Below are 14,121 nucleotides of genomic sequence, written 5' to 3' on the forward strand. Positions count from 1 at the left end.
GGATTTGGTCTGAGCTGGGTAGTCTTTAATATAGTGTGTATATATATATATATGTAAAATTATAGTTTAGGGAATTATACATTAACCATACATTATGCAATTCCTATTGTTGTGCAAAGACTTATTTCTTTTATATAAAGTCTATATTTCAAGACTGTTTTATAAGTTTGAAGGGCTATATGTCCATCATTCAATTCAACAAAATAGAAAGCAAAACATTAAATGTAGGTCTTTAAAGGACATGTAATCACTGATGCAATGGGCTGATATTACATATCTCAACCTTTTTGAATCTAAACGGATCTTGTATTCTGTTCTTTTTGTTTGGAACCTTTAAGCCGTAAAGATCAACAAGTTTAAGAAAAGTCTGCAACATTAAGACAAAAGCTAAATTATGCACTACAGGAATACCGACAGAAGCTAGACAATACATCTAAGATACGTTAGTAATAATAAATGATTGGGGGGGGGTGAAATGCATTAGCAAAAAAAAAAAAAAAAAAAAGCTTTGCACTATATTACAGAGTAGTTCTAGGAAAAATGAAGGAAGGCGTGACTGCATCTGCTCTATTACATCCAACTTTCACCCTCCTCCGATTCTTCTGACAGGCACGGACAGGCCCTGACCTCACCACAGCTGTCTATAGGCGGATACTGGGGTTGATACAACTAATATGTCTCAGGCTCTACACAAACAGATCTGTATAAAGGGTGACCAAGTTCTCTTTTCCAACTTTTGCATACTTATCTAAATGCCTTTTTGCTGCTAAAATACTCATTGAACACTTAAGTATAACCATGATTTAAACTTTCTGCACAAAACTTCTAAACTATGGTGGTCTTTCTACAACGTCTGTGACCATGAAGTTGCAATGGTTGAACGTTTCCAATTTCAATAGGTAACAAAGCAAATGTTTGAATATCGAATGAAGAAGGGCCACTTAATGCAAGTTCATTCCAAAAAAAAAACATTTTCTACCATTGAGACAATGAAAGGATCAACAGCATTTTCTACCATTACTACTGGAAATCTAGTAGACTTGTCTTTCTCTACTTGATTTGGTATGTTAATACTGCCCTTGTATGGACGCTTATCAAGACAAAAGAAAGCTCTCACAATACTTTTCTCAGCGTTAACTGATGGCAACTCAGAATTTATTTATGATAAAATCAGGAGTATTCTAAGATTTTCTTAAAACAGTTTCAAGACACATTTCAGCCAGAGACCTTAGAGGTACAGAAGTGTAAGGTGTTACCAACTACGCCAAACACATCCTGCACACAAATAAATTGTTTGTATAAAGTTTTCTTTTTAAAAAAAGATAGTAATAATTCTTAACCAGATGTAGTTTTTTTTACATAGAATATATAACATGCACTGGTAAAAAGTTGAACGTTTGCTTTTTAAAAACAATTATGAAATTGCTTCAGGTATTAAAACTGTAAAAAGTGTAAAACCGGTATATATTTGTACCCTGTCAGAATCTATGCGCTTTCCAATAGTGGAATTTCATTGAGATTTGCGTAGAAAAACTTTTCACTCTGCTCGGAACCTCAACAGGATGACACAAATAGATTATCTTAATGTGTTGAATTATATAGGCCTTAGGACCTCTAATTAATGTGCCCTGAATGTTGTTAGACTATTGTAGGAAGTAGAAAAAAAAATATACTCAAAACCGAAGCCAAAGTGCTTACATTCTAGATTTTAAAAAAATTATTAAAAATAACAAACACATCACGCATAAAACCAGACATCAGCACTATTAAGCAATCTAATGCATTAGGCCTTCTATGTAAATTTTATGGAACACCTAATCAGACACACTGGAATTTCAAGATGATTAAAGGTTAGTTTGCTTTGCACAGATTTAATTTGCCCAACCCAAAGTGCTAAAGCCTTTTCCAACATTTTATAAAGCATTTTATAGATAATATATATTGTCATTTCAAGCTGCAGTAGCCCTTTCATTTTCTGCCCAAACATCCAATTATACCAATATGGCATACAGTTTAAAACTATAAATATAAAGTTAGTTTAGACAAAATGTAAGTTGTAGCATAGCTTGAGAAAAGCTTTTTTTTTTACCATGTATATATATATATATATATATATATATATATATATACACACACACTTATAAATTACTACTACTCTGTGGTACAGTGGCTTTGTAGTGACCCTGATAAAGTAAAAAATATTTTATCCGATAAAAAAAAAAGTCTTAATGAATGGCTGTTAAAATCATTTTTATATATATATTTTTTTTACTCTTTACTTAATAAAAGCATATACATGTACAAGCTATTGAAACGGCTACAGCAGCTTCTAATAAAGTCTCTCTGAGCATCATATGGCACATGTGAAAAGGGTAAAAAGTATCAATTTCTGGCAAGAAAACGTCTATTAACTGTCTTGCATTCAATGTCTATCACAGCACTAAAATGGTCCTTGTGGCCATGTCTGAAGCACTTCTTAAACGGAAAAGAGAGCTTAACGTGAACAGGTATCTACACAGAACAACAAGAATGGTGTCTCCCTAGTTAAGTCATTGTTTTTGGCCACAGAAATGAGAAATGTGTTTAGATAAGGCTAAAAGTAGCAAGTAATTTAATATCTTGGTTAGAGTAATTTTTAGAACCCTTTGGGTTGTGGGAACAATGTATGAGCAAAGCTTTAAGCTGCCCCATTTTGCCCAAATCTGTACAACAGGTGTCATTAAAGAATTAAAAGGACGAAAAGATAAAATCAGTTCCTTTTTTTTAAATTAAGGGCGTAAAACGCTAATCAAAACAGTAGCTTAAAAAAAGGCTCAACTTCCCTTTTCAGATATACACTTGTAAACTTCCCTCAGGTTACATGCATAAATCAAAGCTCTTTTTTTTTTCTTAATTACAGAATACAGAAAGAAAAAGTATGAAAGCAAAAAAAACCAAAAAAACTCCCTTCCCCTCCCTCCAACGATCTCGCAAAACATTTATCTAAATGCAAAAAATTACTAGCAGAATGTTCACAAAGCAGACTCTGGTTTATCTGTCTCTTATACTTCTCACGTCACTCACTGTGAAATGAGGAAGTTCCCGTAGTCCAGAACTTGGCCCTCTGTAAACCACATGAACCGTAGTGCACAATTACAAAAGGAACACCATTGCAAGGACAATTACCATGTCTGATTTTGTTTCATGATTTTTTTTGTTTGTTTGTTTTATACAATACAAAGCTATCATTTTACTTTTTTCTTTCCTTAAGGCAACTTTTTTATATTTATATATATATATTTTTTTTGTTTTTTTGTTTTAGTAAGGCAGTCATTTCTGATGAAATAAAAGTCTTCTGATATTTCCAGATGAATATTTTGGTATCTGATTGCTGATGATTTCTTGTAACATCTCAGGAAACTCGACACTCATTGATTTATCCAGAAAGGAATGGAAGCAAAAGGCTAGTAGATTTTCAACCACCTGAAAAAAATGGAGACGATGGGTTTTAAATTGAAGGTAATTTGGTGGTATACACAGAAGTCTAATTTATGTATCTATATATTATATATATATATATATATATATATATATATATATATATATATATATATATGGAGTGTTTGTGTATAGAAGGGTACTACTATTCTTGGCATGATGTAATTCTTCGTAGAAATGTTTTAACAATATTCGCTGTATTTTCTTATCCCAGTAGAGTTATTTTCTGAAAATTACCCAGTAATTACCCAGCTGTTTGTTGCAAAAAACTAAGATGGCAATTTTTTGGATAATAAAGGAAAAGTACATGTATAGAGGCAAGATAGGATGGGATTGAAACACTTAAATACAAAAAGGGGTTAAACAATGTACAATAATAAAAATATTTGAAGAAGCCATAGTCTAAAATCAGAGAGTGAAAAGTCTTAGATGCCATTACGCAGAAGTGCCAGGGTACTAGAGTGAAAGATGTTAAAGGGGAACTGTCAGTCTTTAACAATATTCATTTGCGTAAAAAACCATTTAAACTTTAGTTAGCTTAATCCTGGAGTCCATAGGCAGCATTTCTGACACACACATATTATTTACTTTAAGCACCTGCAGGCATAATTCTGTTTACTAGTGTTTAAGATGGTAAAAAAGGTAATGTTTGAGACAAGTGACAAATAAGCCCTTTTCTTAGGATAGTATCAAAAGTACAGAATTGGAATTGCCACGCCACTGTCTGTCACGCACCATTATAGGCAACTACAGCTAATCCTGTATGAAAAAGACAACACCTTTAGTGATGTGAAGTCATAGGTCACCCATTAATTAACACGTGCTACTTAGCCTAATAGAAGCTCAATCTACTACTATGTTCTCCACAAGAAAAGCTAATGACACCACTTCCAGGCCACTAAACCACATGTTTCCAACTAGTTTACATGCTTGCTTTAACACATAGGGGCACAATTGCAGTAACCCGGATATAACAGCGTTCTTAGTGCTCATGTCAATCAAACACATTTCCCTCAAACTCTGTTGCCTGTTGATAAAATCAGCTTAACCCACATTCCTGGCAAGGTACACTGGACTGATACAGAGTAATCGTGACCATAGCTACGGCATCCAATAACACTTTTATATTTGTGAATTATCGCCATCTCTAAGAACAAGATGTGTGAGTTGTAATGAAGTTATTCCCTTTTTTTCCTGCTGTGGGAACCTTACCTCATGCATTGTATCCAATAGTTTTGTCAGTTGATAAAATCGTTGCCAGTTTTGGCTGGAATTTCCTTCCCTCTTTACTATGGCTTTCCCCAACTCTTTAATGTAAGTCATGCGGATTTCCTCGAACAGAGTATGGCTTTTCAGGCCATCCTTTGGAACTGACAAAAAAACAAAATTGTTCTTATTTAGTGGGCAATGTGGATAAGCATATCGTTCTGTAAGTATAGTCAATCAAATACACTTACTTGTACACAGAAGCAACAAGGCTTTCATGCAGAGATATTCTTCATAAGAGACCTGGAGACGTGTCAATTCATGGACTACTTTGAACATGTCTTGAAATCGTTCTTGCATGAAGGGCAGATTCATCCTCTCCCTTGAAAAGAGGGGGGCAAAAGGTTAATATCTGGTGACCTACAACATCTGTATGTGCAGAATCTAGAGGCCCTTCCAAGAAACAAAATCTAACACAGCAGGAGACAGCTATATAGTTCTTGAACTTCAACTTGGTGTTTGTTGTGCTATTCGATATCCAAGATATTCATCTTCGTATAGATTTAGAGAACTATTTAACAAATCTATTCTCTTCACTATGGAACTTGTCCACCAACTGGGAAATGAGCTTCTGTAGAACACAGGAGCTATTCCAAACTTTCACATTAAGTGGCATTTCCACCTTTTTTCACTTACATACAGTTTCTATCTACATTTACTCTAGATGCACTTTATTTATTTTTTTTCATGTAACCGGTGCCAGTCATTAAGACATCAGGTTTGCCTCACAGCCATCATTTTATAACTATTCCCATAAATTGCATTTATAAAAGAGAAGAAAATGCATTTGTAAGCACTATATTTTAGAGAAAAACATTTTGTGCATATAAAGCGGTAGTCTGATGCAGGCTTGAGCTAAAATGTCTTCTGAAAAGCGTGACCTCGCCACCCTACCAGCTGGTCCATATGAGTCTTGTGTCTGCGCCAGGAGGCACTGTGTAGTAATGTACTATTATGTATTAAAAATGAAAGCAAATTTGTGTATAAAAAAATAAGTAAAATATGTATTTTTTTTTTTAATAATACAATGTGCAATATGGTTTATACATATATGCATGCTAGGTCCTGTAATTGGCATGACTGCAATCATTTGTGATACATTAATCCTCTCTGTGTAAGTTAAATCATCCTTTTTCATGTCAAGCTCCACATTAATATGTGGCACTCTGGAAATTGGTAGTGTGCCTACAAATAACATGCAATACTTTATTACTAATTGTAAGCAATTAAGGCAGGGGGGAACCATTTGCTGATCGACAGCCACGCAGTACATGAGGTTTTGAAAACATACTGAATGGGATATAAAAAACATTATGTGATGTCATGTAATCTCTCTGGAAACCAATTAGGGGAATGGATTAGCTAGAATTGACAACAATATACCTGTTTTGCATCACTCTGGGTATAAACTTCATATATAAACAGCATATATTATAGGCATCATTATTTAATAAAATGTGTCTCTTGTTGGTAGTCCTTTATATGGGTTTATTACCAGTAACAAGATGCATTATATCACAAAAAACACCAGGTATAGTACTCTTGAGTGCTGTGGTGAAACAATATGATTTGCAGGAGGTGCAAGAAGGCATACAATGCTGCTATATGCCCCATATCTGGTGGTCTGGGAGAAGTAGGAAGACTTGTGCTCCCACCGACACAGATATACATTTATATACACGTGGATATCTGCATGCCAATAGATGCACAGGTGTTATTGTAATTGTTTCTCAAGTAAAGACTAGTGTTTACACCAAGATTTACATTTGTGACAGTTTTATTTGTTTAGTTTTCACTTTGAATGGGTCACTAAATCGAGCCTAGGGTTTTCAGATATTCTAAGAGTGACTTCAGGGGATGTGATGCCAAGGATGTCAGACTGAATACACCTAATGCAGAGACAAATGAGCTAGTTGGATAAAAGAAAGTTCTAAAATTCTTTTTTTTTTTTTTTTTAAATTCTGTTTATTGCGAAACGAACCACAATGACAGGAAACCATACAGTAATCGCAGAAACACGCGAAACAGAGTGAATGACACCGAAATCAAATGCAGTGTTAAGACAAATGCAACAAGTAGGACACGGCTGCATGGTAAAAGAAGATAGAGTCAGAAATGACTGGGTACACAGAATCACAGCGGCGTCAAATCATCAGGTAAGTATAACAGAACGTGGTTCAATGAGATGAGCAAGGGTAGTACATGTGAAGGCCTAAGGAGACTGGGTAAATACTGGCAGCAAGTGTATGCGTACTGCCTCAGTGTGCAGAGTCACAGAAATAACTTCAAAACATATCAAATCATAACAAAAGAAAAACAAAAACAAGAGCGGCATAGACATTATTATGTAAAAAAAAAAATAAAGGTAAAGTAGAGTCCACGGGCAACAGAGGTCATAGCGATACACAGCAGAGAGGTAAACCCATCATGTGGCTCGAGGGGCGTCAACTCCCACAATGGTGGAGAATCGCGAAGATAGAAGGAAGACCTTCCAATGGAACCAGCGTACCTCATGCTTATGTGCTAAACCCTTTGAGGGCATCACAAGGTCTTCCATACGGCAGGTGAAGACTAGTTTCTTAAGCCAAATCTGGATCGGGGGAGTGGAGTGGGATTTCCAAAATTGAGGAATGAGGGCCCTGGCTGCGTTTAGGAAGTGCACAGTAAGGGAGCGTTTGTAGCTGCCAATCGAAACAGGGGGGGCCTGTAACAAGACCAACTGGGGAGTCAATTGATAGTCAATGGACGGACCAGGGGACAATCCCACAAGATGTGGACGTAGGAGCCCACTTGGGACTCACAACGCCAGCACAACTCAGAAACCTGGGGAAGGAACTTGTGGAGTTCCACAGGAACCCTGTACCATCTGGTGAGTATTTTAAAAGCTAGTTCCTGCGTCTTTCTGGAGGTGGCCCCCTTGTGAGTTAGGTAGGCAATATTACTCCACTCCAGGTCAGAGAACTGGACGTCCAACTCATGTTCCCAAAAACTGTAGTAGTAAAGTTTAGTCTTACAAGTGGTGTCCAAAAGAGCGGAGTAAAGGAGGGATAGAAGATGAGGGGTCTCCTTACCGGCGTCACAAAAGGATTCAAAGGGCGTGAGAGGACGCAGCACCCGGGAATCCCTGAGCAGACCAGAAACAAAGTGTCTAAGTTGATAATAAAAAAAATTAAAATGTTTAGGGATGGGGCGAAGTTTACAGAGATCATGGAGGGGACGCAGAGAGGAGCCGTGTAATACGTGGTGTAGTCGGAGAATGTGGGCACCAGGCGGCAGCAGAGCCCGGGGCAGTGCAGAGGACAGACCTGGACCAAAAGCAGAGTTGTGTGAGATAGGCGTGAGAGGGCTAGGGTGGGAGAGGAGATGACCCCTAGCCAGGACCCGCTTAAGAACTCTCAAGGTCGGAGAAATAGTCGGATGACGTGGGATAAGCGGTAGTCGCAGTGGCTCGGGAATCCATGGCACAGTAGAGACATGCTGGGTGAATAACGAGTGCTCAATATGAACCCAGAGTTTGGGAGCATAAAGGGACCACTCCACAAGACGCCTAAGGTGGGAGGCCATCCAATAAAGCTCGATATCAGGGAGCCCCATACCCCCCTGCATTTTCGGCCTAGTTAAGTGGGAGTAAGAGAGCCTGGGCGTCCGGCCTCCCCAGACGTATCTCGTAAAAATCCTCTGGCAGGTCTTAAAAAAGGTTTTTGGCAAGAAAATGGGGAGAGTCTAAACGGGGTATAGGAGCCTGGGAAGGATGTTCATTTTGAGGACACTCATCCTCCCAAACCAGGAGAGGTGAGGGAATGACCATCGCTTCAAATCAGAGTCAATGGAGCGGAGGAGCCTGGTGAAGTTGAGGTTGGCAAGGTCAGAGAGGCAAGGGGAGATAAAGAGGCCCAAGTATTTGATGGCTTCAGTGCGCCACTGAAAGGGAAAGGAGGCAACGCATCGGGCCCGGAGCGAGTCAGCTAGGCCGACCCCAAGGACCTCCGACTTTTGGAGATTAATCTTATAGTTGGAAATCACCTGGAATTCACGTAATTCGTGAAGTAGATGGGAAACTGAGTCAACAGGGTTCTGCAGGAAGCAGAGCGCATCGTCTGCGTAAGCCATGACCTTGTGTTCTATGTCCCCTACCCGCAAGCCAGAAATGGATGGGATAAGACGGATGGCATTGAGAAGCGGTTCCAGGGACAAAATAAACAATAAAGGGGAGAGGGGGCATCCCTGACGAGTGCCATTGGACAGGGCGACCCGACCCGACAAGATCCCATTGACTCTGACCTGGGCAGATGGGCCGGAGTACAAGGATTTAATGAGAGATACATAAGTGGGACCCAAGCCCGCTCGAGCCAGGACAGCAAACATGAAGGGCCAGGCAACCCTGTCAAAGGCTTTTTCGGCGTCCATGGACAACAACACCGAAGGGAGTTTATGATACTGAGAGTGCGAAATCAAATTAAGTAGGCGAATCGTGTTATCCATTGCCTCCCTAAAAGGGACAAATCCCACCTGGTCAGGGCGGACAAGGGAGGGAATCAGAGGTTGTATCCTAAGCGCCAGTATCTTAGCCAGCAGCTTCAAGTCTGTATTTATCAGCGATATTGGCCGATAACTGCCACAACTCTCAGAGTCCCTACTAGGTTTGGGGACAACAGTAATCACAGTGGTGTTGGAGGAAGGATGGAGTGGTGCACCAGTGGAAAGAGCACCGAAAAGGGTTAGTAACTGGGGGCCCAATACCGGAAAGAACTTCCTATAGTAAAGCGGGGTGAAACCATCTGGACCAGGGCACTTACCCCGAGGCAGGAGTTTCAGGGCTTGATCTATTTCATCCAAAGTGACAGGAGCGTCCAGCGCATCCCTGTCATCTCTGGAGATCCTAGCAGTTTGATACTTGGATAAGTCGGATGGAGTCGCCAGGAGAGGAAGGTAAGTTGTACAATTTTTGATAGAAAGATTGAAAGCATTGCGCAATCTTCTCAGAGTGGTAGTGCAAAGAGCCCTGTGCATCCCGTATCTTAGATATATATGCAGCCGAGCGTTTATGGCGAAGGGCCCTGGCCAAAGATTTACAGTGTTTATCACCCAGTTCGTAGAAGTGTTTCCTCAGGAGGAGGAAATTGTGTTTCACCTTATCATCTAAAAGGGAAGCCAACTGGTCCCGAAGTGTTTGCAACTGGAGCAGGAGAGCCCCGTCACCAGAGCGGTTATGTTGCGTCTCTAACTGAGCAATACGTTGGGTGAGATTGAGAATATTGGACAGTTCCAGTTTTTTGTTCTGAGAGCCCAGTTTAATCAGATGTCCCCGGATAACTGACTTGTGGGCTTCCCAGACGGTGGGAAAGGGGGTTTCAGGAGACAAATTCTCCTGAAAATAATTACTTAGGTGACTAGACAAGGCTTCAACATTTTGTGAACAACCTAAAAGATTCTCATTTAGGCGCCAAGACCACAGCTTGGCTGGGAGATCAGGGAGGGTAAGGGAAAGGTGTACAGGGGCGTGATTGCTTAGTGTTTGCACACAGATGTCTGATTTGAGAAGGAGAGGTAGGTGGTGATGGGAGATAAAGAACATGTAAATTCTGGTGTATCTGTTATGGAGTGCCGAGAAATACGTATAGTCCCGATCCCTAGGGTGCTGCGCCCTCCACACATCAACTAACTGACTAAGGTGCAGTTGTCGTTTCACTTTGTTAATGTCGGAGTAAGAGACAGACGATGACGAGGCGGAGCAATCCAAGACGGGATTGAAATCTCCCCCTAGGACCGTGAGGCCTTCTTGAAAGACAGACAGCTTAGCCATAACACGCACTAGAAAAGCAGCCTGGTTCTTATTGGGGGCGTAGAGATTAACCATAGTGACCTTCTGTTGACCAATATAACATTTGAGAAAGAGACAACGTCCCTCAGGGTCCCGCCAGACTTCAAGCTCCTTAAAGGGGATATCTTTATGGATCAAGATAGCAACCCCCTTGGTTTTAGAATCCGGACAACTGGCATAATACACCGTGCGGAAGTATCTATCAGACAAGTTAAACTGTTTGGTGGCCAAAAAGTGCGTTTCTTGAATATAAGCTACTTTAGTTTTCAAGGAGCGTAGGACATATAATAATTTGGAGCATTGCTAGGGTTTATTAATGCCCCTAATGTTGAGAGACGTAAATTGTATTAACTCAGGAGACATAAAGAGAATGGCAGGGATCCCTTAGGAGCATTATCGACACCGGTCAATAAAAGAAAAAAGAACAAAGCCCAAAGTAACAGAAAACAGAACCGAGACGAAGCAATCGTCAAATGCAAAAGCATTGAGAAGTGAGCCAGTAGATCGAGAATACGATCTAAGACCAAGACCACCAAGCGGAGCGCCTGGAGGCGGCGGGCTCTGGCAGGGCAGCAGAGGCCAACAGAAATCAGGACAAACATCGAACAGAGGATAAATACCCTCTATGTATGAAGGAGGAGGAAAGGAATAGAGATCACCGAACAGAACATAATGGGGGAAGAGGAGGGGAAAATAATGAGTAGAAAACGTGTATGCTTATGGCACAATATAAAAAAAACAAACAAAAAAAAAACAAACATCTCCTAGTACAGCGTAAGGAACATGTGTAGTGTAATGCAGAAGGTCCCAGAGAAGGGTCCCAGAGCCCCTGTGTAGCGAGTATGGACAGGTGTATGGAAAAAAGAAAGGGGGGGGGATGAAAGAAACAGTAAGAAAACAAGAAAATAATAAGGAGAGAGTCCACTTAACAACGATGCTCACAACTTGTCCTCCAAGGAGCAAATAGTCGGGTCCCGGTAGGAACGTCTGAACAAAGCTGGAGACGCAGGAAGGATACAGTTGAAGACGGCCCGGCAAGGTGAGTATGTAGAGAAGACTTGGTAGGAGGGCGATCCAGGTACAAGCAGCGAGCCGGCATGAACAGGAAAACGGAGGAAGCAAACAACGTAGATGCCAGCGTAGGCAAAGACGGAACATCGACAAGGCACTGCACCTGCCTTACAGGTAATCGAAGACGTGACGGGACGGAGAGAGCGTCGGAACTGTAATGTTTGCGGCGAGAGATCAGAAAATAGCAGGATCTTGTGGCCTTCCCACATGACCGAATTAGTCGGGCGGTAGCGCGCCAGAATAGTCTCTTTGGTAGGGAAGTCGTGTATCCGGCAAATTATGTCATGAGGCGGTTGAGCGTCAGTCGATCACGGCCTCAGAGCCCTATGGGCTCGGTCAAATTTAATCGGAGTGTCTAAAGGCCGCTGCAGCAGCGTCCGGGACCTCTCGGACTCGTAAATTGTTTCTGCGGCCCCTGTTATCAATATCGTCAAGGCGCCGGGTAATGCCCACAATAGTACTCACCTGATCTTGGAGTTGGGCAGAGAGGAGATCCAATGTCGACGATATTTTAGTGTTGTCTGCTTCAAGTGTGGCCACGCGGTCGCCAATGTGTTTCATGTCCTATTTTATCTCGGTTAGGACCTCATGGATGCCACGTGTTGCACGGTCAACTACAGACAGAAGATCCGCTTTTGTAGGCAGGAGCTTGAGGGCGTCCTGCCAGGAAGCGTCCTGGGGAGTAACTCCCCGATCATCGGGTGGAAGTGTGGAGGCATTATCCTCAGACGCACCACTTTGCGGGCTGCCAGGAGTAGAGAGAGGCCTAGGGAAGGAGTCCCGTGAATCATGGTCGACGGCTCCGTGGAAGAAGGAGCGGACGGAGGTAAGTGATTGCTTCTCCCTCGAGCCTTGTGACTTGTGACTTCGGGGTGGCCGCAGCTCTATTAGGCTTGCCCATCATTGGTGAAAATGAGTCGTTCGGTGAGTTTAAGAAACAAGGGTAGACGGAGCTCACAGCTCACGTGTCCATCTTGGAGCTCAGTTGGCCATGCCCCCCAAAAGTTCTAAAATTCTAACAATACTTAATTAGTATTTACTGAAGGTTTCTTCCAACTTGCTAGAACGTTTTCTGCCACAGCACTGGAAATACTAGGTTTTTAATTGCATGACATGGAAACTAACAGTATTTGAAGTCAACGTTTTCAACGATGTCCTCAGAGAGAAGTGCAAAATGTTACCTTGGTTAAAAACAGGTTAAAAAGGAAATATATGCTTTCTTTAGGTTGGGGCTACATAACCCACTGTGTGTTATCTTTCACTATTATATAGAGTGAAACTGGCGCAGGAAGGCCAGTCTCAGACCATGCACAACCCATTCAATGTTATTTATTCTGTCTCCATGCAGGAACTATACAAAGACTTTCAAAGCTCTACAGGTGACCAGAAAATGAGTGAATGGGAAGCTCTCTACACTACATTCATTTACATATTATGCATATTATAAAAGAGGAAAGCATGGAAATGCATTTGCATTAAACAGCATTATCCAAGAGGTGTAATAACCAACCTTAGTAATATATGGATTCCGTCTCCACATCACCCTCACTACAATAAATGCAATCCCTTGAGGAACAACCCTAGAAGGATGCTAGATATTCCCAGAGTCCTCTTGCCTAAGGTAGAATATTATAAATAAATCTATGAATAATCCATCACCAGAGCTGGAGTCCTGTCTGCAGTCAGGAGACCATAGTGGGGTGGGGGGAATGAGGAGAGAGTACACTAAATTAGGGCTGCAACAACTAATCGATAATAATCGATAATGAAAATCGTTGCCAACGAATTTCATTATCGATTAGTTGAATCAATTTTTATCGATTATTAAATGAGGGTTTTCTTCAGAGCAAACGCTCTGAAAAATACCCCTCATTATATAATCCGTTTTAGTGACTCACAGCAGCAGCTCCTACTTACCAGTCCCTCCCTGTAATCACTGTGACAACTGGCCCCGCCCCCTTCCTTCTCCCAGAAGGCCAGAACCACATGGCTGTACACTCATCTAACTGTAAGTATAACATTAATATTTGGGCTGCTGAAAGTTAGGGGAGGTGGGAGTTAATTTAGGGGCAGTTATGGTTAATGGGGTGTTTAGGGTTAATTTAGGGGCAGTTATGGTTAATGGGGTGTTTAGGGTTAATTTAGGGACAGTTATGGTTAATAGGGTGTTTAGGGTTAATTTAGGGGCAGCTATGGTTAATGGTGTGTTTAGGGTTAATTTAGGAGCAGCTGTGGTTAATGGGGTGTTTGGGGTTAATTTGAGGCAGTTTTGGTTAATGGTATGTTTAGGGTTAATTTAGGGGCTGTTGTGGTTCATGGGGTCTTTAGGGTTAATTTAGGGGATGCTGTGGTTGATGGGGTCTTTAGGGTTAATTTAGGGGCAGTTATGGTTAATGGGGTGTTTAGGGTTAATTTAATGATGAGGACTGAGAGTTAATTTTATTAATTTATTAAAGTTAACTTAAGGTGCAGTTAGAGATAAAGGG

General features: G+C 41.0%; 1 protein-coding gene across 1 annotated transcript in view; it reads right to left on the reverse strand.

The window, feature by feature from the left end:
* Positions 1-3,309: 3,309 nt before the first annotated feature.
* LOC149297891 (glucocorticoid receptor-like) overlaps positions 3,310-14,121 on the reverse strand; it is a 114,525-nt gene continuing 103,713 nt past the window's right edge. Inside the window, exons 6-8 of the mRNA XM_089488131.1 lie at positions 4,935-5,065; positions 4,690-4,847; positions 3,310-3,462 (exon numbers count right to left, since the gene is read on the reverse strand). Coding sequence (XP_089344257.1) covers positions 3,310-3,462; positions 4,690-4,847; positions 4,935-5,065 — 442 coding nt within the window. The remainder of the gene's footprint in view (positions 3,463-4,689; positions 4,848-4,934; positions 5,066-14,121) is intronic.

This window comes from Sceloporus occidentalis, unplaced genomic scaffold (assembly GCF_023333645.1).
Source record: "Sceloporus occidentalis isolate IW3139 unplaced genomic scaffold, rSceOcc1.0.p SCAF_36, whole genome shotgun sequence".
In the NCBI taxonomy this organism is placed as follows: Eukaryota; Metazoa; Chordata; class Lepidosauria; order Squamata; family Phrynosomatidae; genus Sceloporus; species Sceloporus occidentalis.